The sequence below is a fragment of the Archocentrus centrarchus genome, chromosome 20 (assembly GCF_007364275.1).
Source record: "Archocentrus centrarchus isolate MPI-CPG fArcCen1 chromosome 20, fArcCen1, whole genome shotgun sequence".
In the NCBI taxonomy this organism is placed as follows: domain Eukaryota; kingdom Metazoa; phylum Chordata; class Actinopteri; order Cichliformes; family Cichlidae; genus Archocentrus; species Archocentrus centrarchus.
This window is the reverse complement of record NC_044365.1, coordinates 31,453,496-31,469,299: the sequence shown is the minus strand read 5'-3', so window position 1 is coordinate 31,469,299 and position 15,804 is coordinate 31,453,496. Positions and strand designations below refer to the sequence as shown.

The 15,804-nt window shown below is 41.8% G+C and overlaps 1 protein-coding gene and 1 long non-coding RNA gene across 3 annotated transcripts; both read right to left on the bottom strand.

Annotated features, from left to right (window-relative positions):
• Positions 1–292: 292 nt before the first annotated feature.
• Positions 293–7,033, bottom strand: LOC115799285 (zinc finger protein 665-like). 2 transcript variants are annotated; one of them, XM_030756362.1, is made up of 3 exons: positions 6,880–7,032; positions 6,587–6,758; positions 293–4,118 (listed from the first exon to the last, which is right to left on the bottom strand). In XM_030756362.1, the coding sequence occupies exon 3, from the start codon at positions 4,038–4,040 to the stop codon at positions 2,712–2,714; it is 1,329 nt and encodes a 442-aa protein (XP_030612222.1). In that variant the 5' UTR covers positions 4,041–4,118; positions 6,587–6,758; positions 6,880–7,032; the 3' UTR covers positions 293–2,711. The 2 variants fall into 2 exon arrangements, with proteins under 2 accessions (XP_030612222.1, XP_030612223.1); XM_030756363.1 differs by lacking the exon at positions 6,587–6,758 and having other exon boundaries at positions 6,880–7,033.
• Positions 7,034–8,362: 1,329 nt separating this feature from the next.
• Positions 8,363–11,772, bottom strand: LOC115799834 (uncharacterized). The gene is made up of 4 exons (XR_004021624.1): positions 11,674–11,772; positions 11,381–11,552; positions 10,660–10,776; positions 8,363–9,373 (listed from the first exon to the last, which is right to left on the bottom strand). It is a non-coding gene; the product is annotated as an uncharacterized LOC115799834 (long non-coding RNA).
• Positions 11,773–15,804: the final 4,032 nt, after the last annotated feature.

Here is a 15,804-nt window from a genome sequence, read left to right as displayed (position 1 = left end):
ACTAAATCAGATAATACCATCACCAATGGGGAGATCCTCCTTTGAATAATGAATGTATAAAATATAAGTCATGCTAACATTACAGCCCCATTTCATAATAGAAAACCCCTCAGCAGACATCTTATTACTTTCAGCAAAACTATTTTTGCCTTAATTTGGAGGCCTTATCTAAAACTTTTATCCAAATACTTGAGTCACTCCTGGGTTAGTGAAGATATGATACATATTCAAGCAAAAATAGGTTTTATATTTTAACAATACACAACACAAGTGAAAACTATTTTAAGCATGCAGTAAGTGACTGATACTCTGTGATTATATTTAACATTTGTAAAAATACTTTTTGGTAACCGCATTCTAAAACAGAAAAAAAAATGTACTATAAAAAAATTAAAGTTCATAATGCACTCTTGTACAAGAGTGTACACTACATAATGTCTTTCTATTCATATTATCTATAATAATAAGCCATATAAGCAGTTTTACAAGGTATTCACATCATATTACAGTCACAGGTGTGCAGGAACATAATGCACCTACACTACATAATCTGATGATATCAAGGCATTATGCAAAGTCACTGTAGTTATAAGACAACCATGTTTAATGTGAGCAATATTTCTGAACAGTAGGTATGGCTTTAATATTGTTCAATGATGAGTCATAGTCTGTTTATGGCCATGAGTCATCCCTGAACATGGTCAATGCTCAGCCAATCAGAGTCATCAACAGAGGCTAATCAACAAGTCTGCAGCCTAGAACTGATGTTACTAGACTGGCTCTTTACCTCGAAGTTTTAGGTTTTTCCAGTTTTTCATGATCTAGTTACTGCCAGCTGTTCAGTGACCGAGGTCAGTTGCTAGATATGTGAAATCCCCACTTTATCCATGTCAGTTAATAATGGTGAAGTAGATAAAGCCAATCAGTACAATATATGATTAGGCTAAGCCAATCATGCAAGAGAACAACTACATATGACCATTTATTATTACAGCATTAGCAGCATGAAATCCTCCATGTTGTCTACTCCTTGTGTGTATAGACCAGAAAGGTAAAACCTCAGACAGCATGACAACAATATCCTCCAGCTTTATTTTGCACAAGAGGATAAAAATTCTGCGAAATCAGATGAGTAAGGGCCAGGTGGATGATAGATAACAAATAAAACTGATTTTTTAAATTTTCCAATTAAATTGGACAGATAAGGTGGATAAGAGTTGGGCTTTCAAATGAATTAAAACTTTGTCTGGGCCTTTGGTTAATTAATAAGATGGAATGGAAGATTGCTGCTGCTGCTACTCCTCCTCGGCCTGTGCTTTGAGCATTCTGACAGTATTATCGGGGGTGTTATTTTATTTAAACATATCCCTTGTAACCATTGCTTGCAACGGGAATAGTGAAACAGAAGACAGTCATGGAGATCGATCCAGCGCCTGCTTTGATGTGGACGCTGTGCCAGTTTGTTGTGGTAAAGGGAATTAAGTAGTCAATTTACTGGTTGATCTATTGCCGCGTTTCTAACTATCTACTCAGCATGACTTGACTCATCTCAAATCAGCACAATTTGGGTTTTCCATTAGATCCTGGTACCTGGTATTTTTTTTTTTTTTGGTACCCATTTAGCCGGGGTTCCAAGTGATCCAAAAATGGGACCTAAAAGAACAGCATACCACTGATTGGCCAGGGAGTGCCATCACTATCTAAGTTACAAGAGAAACTCCTTCACCAGAATCAAATGCAACAATTTTAAAATCCAAAAGCGAGGAAAATGGAGCCACACAACACTGTGGTTCAACGACGAGGTGCAGAAGTTAAATAAGAAAGTGTATCAAGAGGTCTCCAAGCTAATGGACACATTTGAGTCGAATACAATTTATGTCAAGTGACTTCTGTCTGCACTGTTACTTCGACTCCACCCACATTGAGGTGGTATGTGTGTGTAATGGAAACAAAACAGGACCGTGGTGAGTCAAGTCGTGCTGAGCAGGTACTAGTGGAAATGCGGCACATGGTCCTACTCTCACCTACGATCAGTAACTGGGACTACATGAAAAGCATCTCAATGTTTTTCAGTTTGATATGGCATCCCGAAGAGTGTCTTCAGATGCCCTGTGCTTCTTTCTATAATCAGATTTTTGTTCTGTGACCATGTTATTGTTTGGACAAAACCATAATCAAGTCCATATTTTTGCACTGGAGGACTTCCAAGTCCTGAAGCTTTTTGTTCCTCTGCACTGTTCACAGTTGTACCGTTCTTCTCCAGTTCATAGCATGATCAGTGATGACACACTTTTCTCAATGATGACCCACACTGCTCACACAAATAGTTACATGGCAATTTAATAAATGCAGAGGGGGAAATCGGTCCCATGTTCACACATGTTGTATGAAACTGAAGTTGTGTGGAGTTCGTCAAAACACATCATGGTTCTTTAAGCACAGTGAAATCATCCAAGACAGTGTTACACCAAACAGAACTGAACTGAATGGCTCTCATTGCACTGAGAGCCACCTTTTCTACTCAGGAATGGACTGAAAGCCCAACCAAAGATGGATCACTCAAAACTTTCAGGTTTCACTTTACTGTGTTGTTGTTGTTTCAAGCTACTCATTTGTTTAAGAGACTTCCCACAGTGACCACAGCTAAATGGTTTCATTCCAGAGTGGATGAGCTGATGTTCTCGTTGGTTATTAAAGAGGGTAAAAGACTTTCAAGACTGATCAGAGCTGAAAGGTTTACTTCTAGTATGGATGAGTTGATGTTTTTTTAAGTGATTACTCTGAGCAAAAGACTTTCCACACTGGTCACAACTGAAAGCTCTAACCCCAGTGTGGGTGAGCTGATGTCTTCTTAAGTTCTGACTTTGAGAAAAAGACTTCCCACACTGATCACATTTGAACAATTTAACCCCACTGTGGATGAACTGATGTACTTTTAAGTATTGACTCTGAGCAAAAGTCTTTCCACACTGGTCACAGCTGAAAGCTTTAACTCCAGAGTGGGTGAGCTGATGTGTTTTTGCACTTCTAACATCAGCAAAAGACTTCCCACAGTGACCGCACGTGAATATTTTAACTCCAGAGTGGGTGAGCTGATGTATTCTTGCACTTCTAACATCAGCAAAAGACTTCCCACAGTGACCACAGCTGAATGGTTTAACTCCAGTGTGCATGACCTGATGCGCTTTCAAACCGCTAGTACGAGTAAAAGACTTTCCACACTGACCACAGACGAACGCCTTAACACCAGTGTGGATGAGCTGATGTGTTTTTAAGTGTACCATCTGAGAAAAAGACTTTTCACACTGACCACAGCTGAATGGTTTAACTCCAGTGTGAATGATCTGATGTAATTTTAAGTTACCATTCTGAGTAAAAGCCTTTCCACACTGGTCACAGATGAAAGCCTTAACCCCTGTGTGGACGACCTTATGTAATTTCAAGCTACCACGCTGGGTAAAAGCCTTCCCACACTGGTCACAGATGAAAGCCTTAACCCCAGTGTGGATGAGCTGATGGTTTTTTAGGGTACCAATGTGAGTAAAAGCCTTTCCACACTGATCACAGCTGAAAGCCTTAACCCCAGTGTGGATGAGCTGATGGGTTTTTAGGGTACCAATGTGAGTAAAAGCCTTTCCACACTCGTCACAGCTGAAAGCCTTAACTCCAGTGTGGATGAGCTGATGTCTTTTTAAGCATTTAATGTGAGTAAAAGACTTTCCACACTGGTCACAGTTCACTGGTTTAGGTCCAGAGTGGACATGCTGATGTGCTTTTAAGTCAGTAGCCCGAGTGAAAGCCGTTCCACACGTTTCACAGCTGAAAGACTTATCTCCAGCATGGATGAGCTGATGTCTTTTCAAGTTTGGACTCCGAGTAAAAGACTTTCCACACTGATCACAGGTGAAAGCCTTAACTCCAGTGTGGATGACCTGATGTCTTTTCAAGTTTTGACTGCGAGTAAAAGACTTTCCACACTGATCACAGGTGAAGAATCTGTCCTTATTGTGGCAGTGTTGGAGGCTCCTGAGTTGTTTCATTGTAGCATCTCTCTCTGCTTGAGCTCTAGCAGCAACATCAGCGTTCTGAAGTCTCTGCCTGTCGTTGCCTCTTCGTTCCTGTAGTGTCAGAGAAACAAACCAATGAGTTGCAGTTAAAGAACACGTGTAACCTACAAGGTCTTTGAAGTGAAGCTAGTTTGACGGCTTTGGTTAGAGTGTTGAACACACTGTGCAAACATGCTGGCATCTCTGCAAGACTAGGCTCAGACACAATAAATGTTTCAGTGTTTCCATTTCCTCCACTTTACTGTGGTTTTGCAGTCAGGAGGTTATTTTAAAACAATATAATTTATTATCAAACATGCCAAAATCGGCTCTTTTAAGAGTTTTTAACGATCTGCTTTTAACTGTGGACTCTGGTAGTCCTGCAGTTTTAGTACTTCTAGATCTGTCAGCTGCCTTTGACACTGTGGACCACGAGATCCTTCTATCCCGCCTAGAACATGAAATTGGCATTAAAGGCACGGTTCTGACTTGGTTCAGATCTTATCTTACTGATAGAAGTTTCTCTGTCCATCTAGGAAACTGTTTTTCTACCACAGCAAAGCTTTCTTGTGGAGTGCCTCAGGGGTCCATTCTGGGCCCAATTCTTTTCTCATTGTATATGTTGCCTCTAGGGTCGATTTTTAGGAAACATAATATTTGTTTCCACTGTTTTGCTGACGACATCCAGGTGTATATGCCCATCAAACTGAACAGCAGAGATCCATGGGAACCCCTGCTGAACTGTCTAAGTGACATCAAGTCCTGGATGAGAAACAATTTCCTAAATCTTAATGAAAGCAAAACCGAGGTCATATGCTTTGGTAAATTTGACCCCTCAAGCTACTCCTCTGGCACTCCGAGTCATTTGGCTCCTCACTGTCGTGATGCTGTGAAAAATCTGGGTGTCATTTTAGATAGTAGTTTTAAAATGGAGAAGCAAGTAAGTGCTGTTACCAAAATCAGTTTTTACCAACTCAGAGTCATTGCCAAGGTAAAACCTTATCTCCCACAGCAGGACCTGGAAAAAGTTATTCATGCTTTTATTACTTCCTGCCTGGACTACTGTAATTCTCTGTACTTTGGCATAGATCAATCATCTGTGCGCCGCCTGCAGGTAGTCCAGAATGCGGCAGCTCGTCTTTTAACCGGTTTAAAAAAGCATGAACACATTACCCCAGTCCTGTCATCCCTTCACTGGCTCCCTGTCCGTTTTAGAATCGATTTTAAGATTTTATTGCTTACTTTTAAAGCCTTAAACGGACTGGCACCTTTGTATCTGTCTGAGCTGCTTCACTGTCACACCCCTGTAAGAGCTCTGAGGTCATCGAACCAGCTGCTCTTACAGAGGCCTAAAACTAGACTAAAACAGAGAGGTGATCGAGCTTTTGCAGCAGCAGCACCAAAGCTATGGAATGATCTACCTCTCCATATCCGCACAGCTCAGACGATACACACATTTAAATCTCTATTAAAAACACATTTCTTTTCCTTGGCATTTGGCTGCAGTGCTACCTCCTTTTAGATGATTGTTTTATGGTATTTTATGGTACTTGTTTTAAACGTTTTAATTTTTAATTTTCTTATGTTATTTATTGTTCTTAATGTTTTTATTTATTTATTTTTATTTTATTATTTTATTTATTTATTTATATATTTTTATTTTTATTTAGTATAGTCCTTGGGGTTACAGATCTTGTACAGCACTTTGGTCAACGTCGTTGTTTTAAATGTGCTTTATAAATAAACTTGACTTGACTTGACTTGAAAATCCATCCATCCATCTTCTTACACTTATCTGGGGCCAGCAGCCTACAGTGGGGAAAATAAATGTTTGATACACTGAAGAATGGTGAGGTCTGTAATTATTGTCGTAGGTACACTTCAACTGTGAGAGACAGACTCTAAAAACAATATCCAGAAAATCACACTGTATGATTATTAAATAATCAATTTGTATTTTAGCTCATGGAAAACAAGAGAACACCAACAGTAGCACTGCCCTCTTCTGAGGCAGAACAAATCCTTAGCATCAGCCATACAGCAATAATGGTACTATTGTAAGGTACTATTGGAGTACTGCTTACAAAATACTTTAGATTTAATGACCAAACCAGCCAATAACTGAAGCTGAGAAGGTCAGGACAATAAATATCTGAGTGTAATGAACATTCACAAATGAATACAGGAAAGGTATTTTTGTTATGTACTGTCAGGAAACCCAACGAGCTTTGCTCGAGTTGGACTGTAAAAGGCGACTGTTGTATTTGAGGCTGCCCTCATTCATGTGTTAAGGTAGCTGTTTATGGTACGTCCGGCTGTGACGTCATCACGTTACGTTGTCCGCCTACAGAGGAAAAGAGCCGCTGCACAGATGGAGCCTGTTATTGAATAAATACTCCTAAAGGCCAAAGAGACAGAGTCGCACCTCGATTATCCTCCACACACCAGAACAAGAAGGCTGCACAACACAACTCAGACTGTAACAACTATGAACACAATCGCACAAATACAAATGAAGCAGCAAACTTCAGAGCACTCACAATGATCTATTTTCTGGATCCTCTGGTGGTGTTGGACCTTTGTGGATCGTAAAGGATTATCTTATCATCTTTAGCTCGGACTCGCCCTCCTCCACAGTAACAGGTCTGAGAGGTTCAGCTGCTTCTCTACAAGGAGGCAGCTTTAAAGGCTTTGAGCCCAGTGATCTTCAGACTGCGGGAACAAACACTGATTACCGAGTTTACACGTGTCTGTGCGCGCTGAGAAGAATGAACCCGCTATCACAGCCAAACATCTAAAAATAAATATTTATAACCAAACAGGCTGCAGTTACCTTCAGAGGAGACCAGGACGCACACCGAGAGAAGCTCCGTGAAGAAGCTGGTGTTCAAAGAGCGCAAACAGCCGCTGTGAGCTCCGCGGACAGCCGGAGACCAAACACTGGAACACGGATCCTGCTGCTGATCCGCTCCTCCTCGGTTCTACTGGAGGCTGTGTGCGCTGCCGCCACCTGCTGGTCTGGAGGTTAGAGCAACAAACAGGAAGCCAAAGCTTGTGTTATTGGTCCTGACAAGCAAAACCAAAGGTGAACTGTAGTTTAGTCAGATACTGCAGCCCACTGAAGGACCACTCTCAGGTGCTTTTCTTTCAGTCTGTTTTATACATGCACGTTTTCACTCACTGATCCTATCAGGCAGCTTTATTCAGGAAAGACTTTATAGATGCTTTTTGCATAAAAATATGTAAAGAATAGAATAGACAAAGTCTGGTTCTCTGCGCTAAATATAGGAAATTTTAAAATAAAGTGGAAAATACTAAAACTGTGGTGGTGGTGGTGGTGGGGGGGTCATTGTTTATTTCTCTGTGGCCCAGGGGCAGAAACTGGTGGTGAGTGATTTAAAGGATCTGAAACGCCGTCTGGAGGGTAGCAGGATGTGAGGGGTCTCCTGGGACTGCGCTGATTCTTCTGAGGCAGCAGGTTCTGGATAGGTCCTCCAGGGAGGGCAGAGGGCAGCTGATGATCTTTTGGGCGGTGCTGATAACCCTCTGCACTGCTTTCCTGTTTTTGGTTGTGGAGCTTACGTACCAGACAGTACGTCAGGACACTTTCCACAGAGGAGCGATAGAAGGCCATCAGCAGCTTTTTGTCCAAATGGTTTTTCCTGAGAACACGGAGGAAGTGAAGCCACTGCTGACCCTTAACTAGCGCCTTGGTGTTTTGAGTCCAGGAGAGAAAAGATGCATAAAACTGGAAGTTTAGAGTTAACTATACACTCTGGTCCACTTTTTCGTGTAAGCATACAAAAAACGTCATTACCGCCACTCAAATGTGGAAGTAGCTCTGGTTCTTTGAAATTATCTTTAATAATTTGACTTCCTTTTTCATTTTTACACAACTTAAGCTGTGAGGTGGGGCCTCCAGTGATGGACTTGTTTGTCCAGGACATCCCACAGATGCTCCACTGGAATGAGCTCTGGGGAATTTGGAGGCTAAGTCAGCATCTCAGACTTGCTGAGCTCCTCAAACCATTCCTGAGCCATGTTTGTTTCATAGCAGGGAGCATTACCCTGCTGAAAGAGGTCACAGCCATCAGGGAATATGTTTGCATGTTATTTAAAAGTGTCTGCATCGTAGATTATTACATTCATTTTAGGTCCCAACTAGAATCAAACTCGAGGGAGGAAAAAAACAAAAAATCAGAAAACAGAGCAGAGTGGATTTGAGCAGGTTTACTGAACAAAGAGTTTAACAAAGCACAAAAAGATCCAAAACAAATCTATAAAACAAGCCCAGAGACCCACAATTAAACCTGATACATGCACTGAAATGACAATGTAAAAATGAAGTATACATCAATCAAACAATACCTTTAAAAGCAAAAAACACTATAAATGAATTAGCACCATCATAAATCAACACTTTTTAGTCAGTATAATAAAAACAAGTCAAACAATATAATAAAAAGAGTAAATCAATAATCATGTTAGTAGTCAGTAGTATATTTCATGAAAATACAGTGTATGCATATGATTATTAGTGAAAAACCATCTTGAGAGTCGCATAGTATAAAACCATCAAAAATAGAAAACAGAAAAAAACGACTATAAAAATATACTGCACATAACCAGGTCTCTGCAAAGGCAGAATAGATCAATCTGTTGATGAGTTATTAAATCGTTTTATAACAGCTGCTTTGTTGTTCTTTGTTTAAACTGTTTTTGCAGGTCTGGGATCAGATGCGGCTCTGACGTGACGCTGACAGCTGAGCACAGCACGGGCCTTTAAGCAGAGTAAAGGAGCATTACACCAAACATGACGGAGCCAGCTTTGAGTCAGGAACAGAGCGGCAGGCCGAACCAGCCCAAACTTTCAGGTTTCACGTTAATGTGGATGAGCTGACGGTGTTTTAACATTTCACCCCGAACAAAAGGCGTTCCACACTGAGCGCCTTAGGTCCATAGTGGGTGTACTGATGTAATTTTAAGTTACCCATTTGAGTAAAGGCCTTCCCACAGTGACCACAGACGAATGGTTTCACTCTAGTGTGGACAACCTCATGTGATTTCAGCCAGCAACTGCGAACAAAACCCTTTCCACACTGGTCACAGGTGAAGGGTTTGACTCCAGGGTGGGTGAGCTTATGGGACTTTAAGTTAGCACTCTGAGTAAAAGCCTTTCCACACTGATCACAGGTGAAGGACTCCTTTTTGTGGCAGCGTTGGCGGCTCCTGAGCGGCTTCATTGTGGCAGCTCGCTTTGGTTGTGTTTGAGCTTCATCAGCATCCTCAAAGTGCCGAGGTCTCCGCCGGTCTCTGCCTCTTTGTTCCTGTAGTGTCAGAGAAACAAGCCAATGAGATGCAGTTATGGAACATGTGTAACCTGCAGAGTCTGTGTAGCTCAGGTTAGCGGTTCAACACTGCGCAGACGTGTTAGCATCGCTGTAAGACGGCTCAGACACAATACATGTTTCAGTGTTTCCATTTCCTGCACTTTACTGTGGTTTTGCAGTCAGGAGGTTATTTTGAAACAATATAATTTAATATCAAACACGCCAAAATGCTTTTTAAATCTAATTTATGAATTAATGTCAACAAAAAAAAAAAAAGACGTATCTGAAGCATTATTTTGTTATGTCTGAGGAGTTGTCTCTCCCTCATGCTTTATGTTGTGCTTCACCCCTTTGACCCCTGCAGCCGTTCAGGACCTCCCCAACAGAGGGTCCTGGTTTCTGTCCTGGTGCCTCCGTGTGACCTGTGTAGAATAACTGAACTGTTACCCTAGCAACAGTGTAATATGATGCTGTGAGCCCTGTTGCCCAGAGTTGGGAAAATATCCATCGATTATTAACATTCACTCACATTTTAATGAGCATAAATCCACCCCCAATATAGACTTCCTGCTCTGAAGCAAGTCATGCTCAGGATTGGCTCCCTCCACCTGGGGGCATCTCAGAGCTCTACAGCACCACAGCTGACTTGGGTGACATCACCCTACAGGCCCAACCTCCGGCTGTAGTTCCTGACTGATTTCTCTGTTTGAGGTGGACTCCCAGATATTCCATGGGTGTTTTCCCAGTTTCTTTCTTGATTATTAATTACCTCCAGTTTCATGATCATCATCATTATAATAATATGTCCCCCCTCCCTCGTGCACTGATCAAGAACTGAACCACCCTCACACTCACATGTACACCTCTCCTAATCTCTGCAGCAGTTGTGTCTCCTCTATTCATGCTTTGTTCATTATATTAGCTGCACTAGAGCTTCCAGAGCTGCAGCATGATTGATTTAGACTGCTGTAGGTATACGGTAACTACAGCATCCTTTGGAAACCTGTATAACCTACACTGTAACCTGATGTGCACCTCCCAGGAAATAGGCGAAGTGAAGCAACAACGCACAATTTGGCATCGCATGACATCATCTCATTCAATATAAACGAGAAGCGTGAGTGAAAACCTGAAACCCGTTCGTGTGAACCCTGAACCCTGCCTGCAGGGGTCACTCCTGTAGAGCTGCTTTACGTTTTTATTTTTCATTACAATGACAACAGAACAGGCCTCAGGGAAAGGAGCAGGAGTGTGCAGCGAGTGACACGGAGCACTTGTCCCACCTCCATTTACTGACACTCCCTGTGGAGGACCTCTGACCACCCGCACTTCCAAAACTCACTGCCCGGTGTTAGACTGGCTTCCTATGGGGAGGGGGCAGCACCCGTATCTGCTGGGACCTGAGGAAGATGAGGAGACAGTAGGAGGACATAATTAGTTACAATACAATCAATAGTGAGGCAGTAGTGTCTAGCAAACGTGAACATCTTTTTGACTGCTGACAGTTAAAATGCCCTCTAGTGAAGGAAATGACGTTCCGTCACGGAGCTTCCTAACTGGCAACGCCAAGTCAAATTAATGATAAAAATTTGAGTCGAAATTTCGAGAAAACGACTCAACGAGTTACGGATGACAGTTCTTTATATTTATATATATATATATAAGTCCATTCACGTGTGTTTGTTTACAGCATCGACATATACGTTTACGTATACATCTATGTTTTACAGCGCAGATCTGCCACATCCAATATGGTGGACGCGCTGACGTATCACAGCGTGTCCACGTGTGTCTGTGGTTTTCCTCCTACAGGAGGCCTGAGAGGAAAAGAGCCGCTGCACAGATGGAGCCTGTTATTGAATAAATACTCCTAAAGGCCAAAGAGACAGAGTCGCACCTCGATTATCCTCCACACACCAGAACAAGAAGGCTGCACAACACAACTCAGACTGTAACAACTATGAACACAAATACAAATGAAGCAGCAAACTTCAGAGCACTCACAATGATCTATTTTCTGGATCCTCTGGTGGTGTTGGACCTTTGTGGATCGTAAAGGATTATCTTATCATCTTTAGCTCGGACTCGCCCTCCTCCACAGTAACAGGTCTGAGAGGTTCAGCTGCTTCTCTACAAGGAGGCAGCTTTAAAGGCTTTGAGCCCAGTGATCTTCAGACTGCGGGAACAAACACTGATTACCGAGTTTACACGTGTCTGTGCGCGCTGAGAAGAATGAACCCGCTATCACAGCCAAACATCTAAAAATAAATATTTATAACCAAACAGGCTGCAGTTACCTTCAGAGGAGACCAGGACGCACACCGACAGAAGCTCCGTGAAGAAGCTGGTGTTCAAAGAGCGCAAACAGCCGCTGTGAGCTCCGCGGACAGCCGGAGACCAAACACTGGAACACGGCTCTGCAGCAGTGTTGCCAGATTTCGCGATAGAAACAAGCAACCAGCTCTATGAAAACAAGGCATCTGACCCACAACACTGTAAAACTGAGGCCGCTTTTAAACAGTGTAGGTCTAATGCAATTTAGCTCATTTCTTTGTTTTGTCTCATTGTGTTTTGGAGCAGTCAAACCCATGTTTCTTAGCCTCAAAGAAGAGAAGGGTGCACAGTTTTTTGTGTGTGTTTCTCGGTATTAGCACGTTGCATTAAATCAGCATGGTGAGCACATATTTCACACTTGCAAAATCTGAAGAATTCCTTTGATACGTGTCTCATCAGGACCGCAGCTACTTTCTGAGGTGCGGACAAAATTAGTGAATGAAGGGGTATTTTTTATTACATTTTTGTATTATACTTTCTGAACACTACCTGAAAAAATTTTAAATTTGTTCTTGAATGATCATTTTGCACACTTTATTTAAGGAAAAAAAATCCAGACATCACAATGTATGGGGAAAATTGTTTTGTTACTGTTCTAATGTTTCAGAACAAAAACTTTTATTTTAATAAAGTATTTTCTATTTACCTATGCCCAATTCTATCCTCGTTTTTAACTAATTAATGATCCAAAAGGAAAAAAAAAAAAAAAAAAAAATCACAAAACACTTAAATTTCATGAAAATTCTTCATAATTATTAAAAAGTATTGTTGTCAGTATCAGCAATACAGGCCCTGTATTTACTTGGTATTGCACACCACTACTTGGTATTGCACCCCCCCACACACACACACACAAAGGATACACCAAGGGGGGAGCACTGGGCTCAAAGCTTTTAAAGCTGCCTCCTTGTAGAGGAGCAGCTGTACCTCTCAGACCTGTTACTGTGGTTACCTTCAGAGGGGACCAGGACACAAAGAAGCTCTGTGGGATGTTGGGGTGGGGAGCTCGACGCGGTCCTTCGACACTGCGCAGTCCTCCTGAAGCGCAGTTTCAAAAGTCTGCCCCGGAGTGCGGTTCAAAACTCCCACATCCCGTGACCGTGGGAGGTTACACTCACGGGTCGACAGGTGGGAGCACCTACTGTTTCTAAGCAGGTGAGGTGCGTTTCTAAGTCGTTATTAATTTTCCTGTGGATTGTACAAACTATAATCACTTAAACACCCACAGTGTAATTATTTACACCCCCCCCCCCCCCCCCCCCAAACAGCTGTGTGGTTATCACAATAAACATAGCATCTTTTCTCAGTATAGATTATCTTATAAATTTACTTATTGTGTGTTGAACTGAATTACTAAGTTAGTGAAACAGCGTCGTGAATGTTGACAGAGAGAAAACAGTATTTGCTGAAACGTGTTCTTTTTCACATTTTTCTGTCCTTGTTTGTACGATCATTTCTCCAAAACTGATCATAATTATTGATAATCTGACATCATGAGCAGCTTTGTCTGGAGCTGTGCATTGACATGTGGCGATAACCAGATTGGCCAGCAGGTGGTGCTGCGGAGATGGTTTCAGATTGTTTCGCTCTGACATCACTGTGGGTCACACTGCAGGGGTCCAGTTTCCTTATTTATTGCATCTAGATGAGGTTTCAAGCACACCTGCTCTTCATCAGACAACGAAGCAAATAAGTCACCTGTGACAGGTCACATGACCATGATCAAGAAAACAGCTGATAAACATGAGTCAGAAATAAATGAAGATTTCCACCAGCAGCAAAAAGAAGAAAAAGAAGCCTTTTTATGAGTTTTCTTACACTTGGTGACAGAGACACCTGACGGTACAGTAAGACCTCTTATTGTGTGTATTTTTATACTTTCACAATGTTTGATATGATGTGCATGCGCCACATTACAGTTGACATTTCCTCTTTTGTTTGCTGGATTTGTGGTGATAATTTTCATGTACTGTTTACTTTTAGTCGTTTTAGGCACCTTTTTTCTGACTCATGTCAAGGCCATGTGTATTATTTATAGATCATTTATCAACTGTGCTGTATGAGACATGGTTCTGATTGGATATTATTGCCATTAGTCATGGTCATGTGACCTATGACAGGCCACTGCTGACCAACAAGAACACAAAGGCTTGTCTCACATCTGCCAAACATCTGGATGATCCCCGAGACTTCTGGGAAAATATTTTGTGGACTGACGAGACAGAAGCTGAACTTTCTGCACTGTAAACCCGGATAAGTTGAATCTACTTAAAAAAACCAAGGTAACTCGTTGCCTTAAATGTTTTAAGTAATGAAACAGTTGAATAAGCGCAGGGGTCTATGTTCAGTGTACTCGAGACCCTTTTGGAATGGAATGAAAGATCTAAGTTGGATGTACTAATAACAGAGTTCCAGTAACTGAACATACTTCGTTTAAGCAATCACCACCCATTTATTTAACTCAGCCTGTTAAGTAAGCACTACTCCATTTCCAATTGAATTAAATTGTATGTTCTAATTGACCAAACTTATCTTTTATAGTTCATGAAAAAAAGGATAGGGGGATTGATCAATCAGTTCCCCCTATCCTTTTCATGGTCGTGGGGGGGTGGGGGCTGGAGCCTATCCCAGCTGACAAGGCAGTAAGATGCAGGGTACACCCCGTACAGGTCACCAGCCTGTTGTAGGGCTGACAACCATTCACACCTGTGGGCAAGTCAGAGTGACCAATTAACCTAACCCCAGTGACTGCATATCTTCAGATTGTGGGAGGAAACCCACACAGACACAGGGAGAACATGCAAACTCCCCACCACAAGAGTCCCAGGCTAAGGTGGAATTGAACCCAGACTATCAGCTAGCTATTCTGGCTGTGAGGCAGCAGTGCTAACCACCACGCCACCATGCTGCCCAGTAACACAAATATTTTTTACACCATTGAACTGTGTCTGTTTAAATTTGGTAAATAAACATGATAAAACTCAGCCCTGCTGAATGCTGGTACATTAACATTTGTCCATGGAACGATAAAAAACTATGTGAGAGAGCTGTGAACAAAAACACCAAATGTCTACTATTCCAAACTCCACACAGCGAGAGGCCTGGGCCAAGGTGGAATTGAACCCAGATCTTCTAGATGGCGTTCTACCTGTGAGGCAGCACTGCTAATCCTCATGCTACCATGCAGCTGTGCATTAAGCCAGTCTGTTAAAACTGGTACAAACTAGATTTTTAGCAGGTGCAAAACTTGATATTAAGTTGTTTGAACTCAAACACATGATTACAATAAGATAGACCATCAAAAACAGTCTACTCAGCATTAACAAGTAATGTTCACATTCTAGTAATATGAACTCAATATTTTTAAGTGGAATCAAAATCTGGGTTTACAGTGTGGAAGGTTTGAGTCCCATTACATCTGGATAAACTAACACAGGGTTTCATCAAAGAGCATCAGACCAACAGTCAGACATGGGGGTGGGAGTGGGGCTGCTCTAACTGAACTGTGACACTGTGACACTGGGAATGACGTGCGGTTCTGACCCAGGTTAATCTGTAAACTGTGAAAAATGGCTAATTAAATTTGATAATTGGACTCCTTATTCCATTGTCTCATTCCTGTTTGATAAACGAACACACTGAAACCTAAAAAGCTTAAGCAGCAACTCAGTTTTTCAGTTTTCTTCACTACATATTTTAAAAAGTAGAAAAACAGTTTGTTTTATTTATTCATCACTGGTTTTCCTCTTGCTGTGCGCTCTCATCAGTCCGTCCGTTGGTTAAAGTGATTTTTCTGTTTTGTGAGTTCCAGCAATGAAGCTGAAGTGAGATTAAGTCCTGTGTGGCGTCCTAAACCTGCTGGCCATAACGGCACATGACCGATGTTATACAACATCACTTCCCAAAATCAGGTGTTTTCAGTTCAAAGTAGGGATCACAGCTGATACAGCAGGTCAAAACACACACACACACACACCCACACACACACACACACACACACACACACGGGCTGAAGGAAAGTACCTGCTGTGGTTCATCTGCCATCATGAAAATCTGCCCGCCTCTTTGTGACATCCACAAAAATACAAAGTAAA

Excerpts from the sequence above, each read along its gene's own strand:
- LOC115799285 (XM_030756363.1), bottom strand. The coding sequence starts at position 4,040 with ATGAAACAACTCAGGAGCCTCCAACACTGCCACAATAAGGACAGATTC.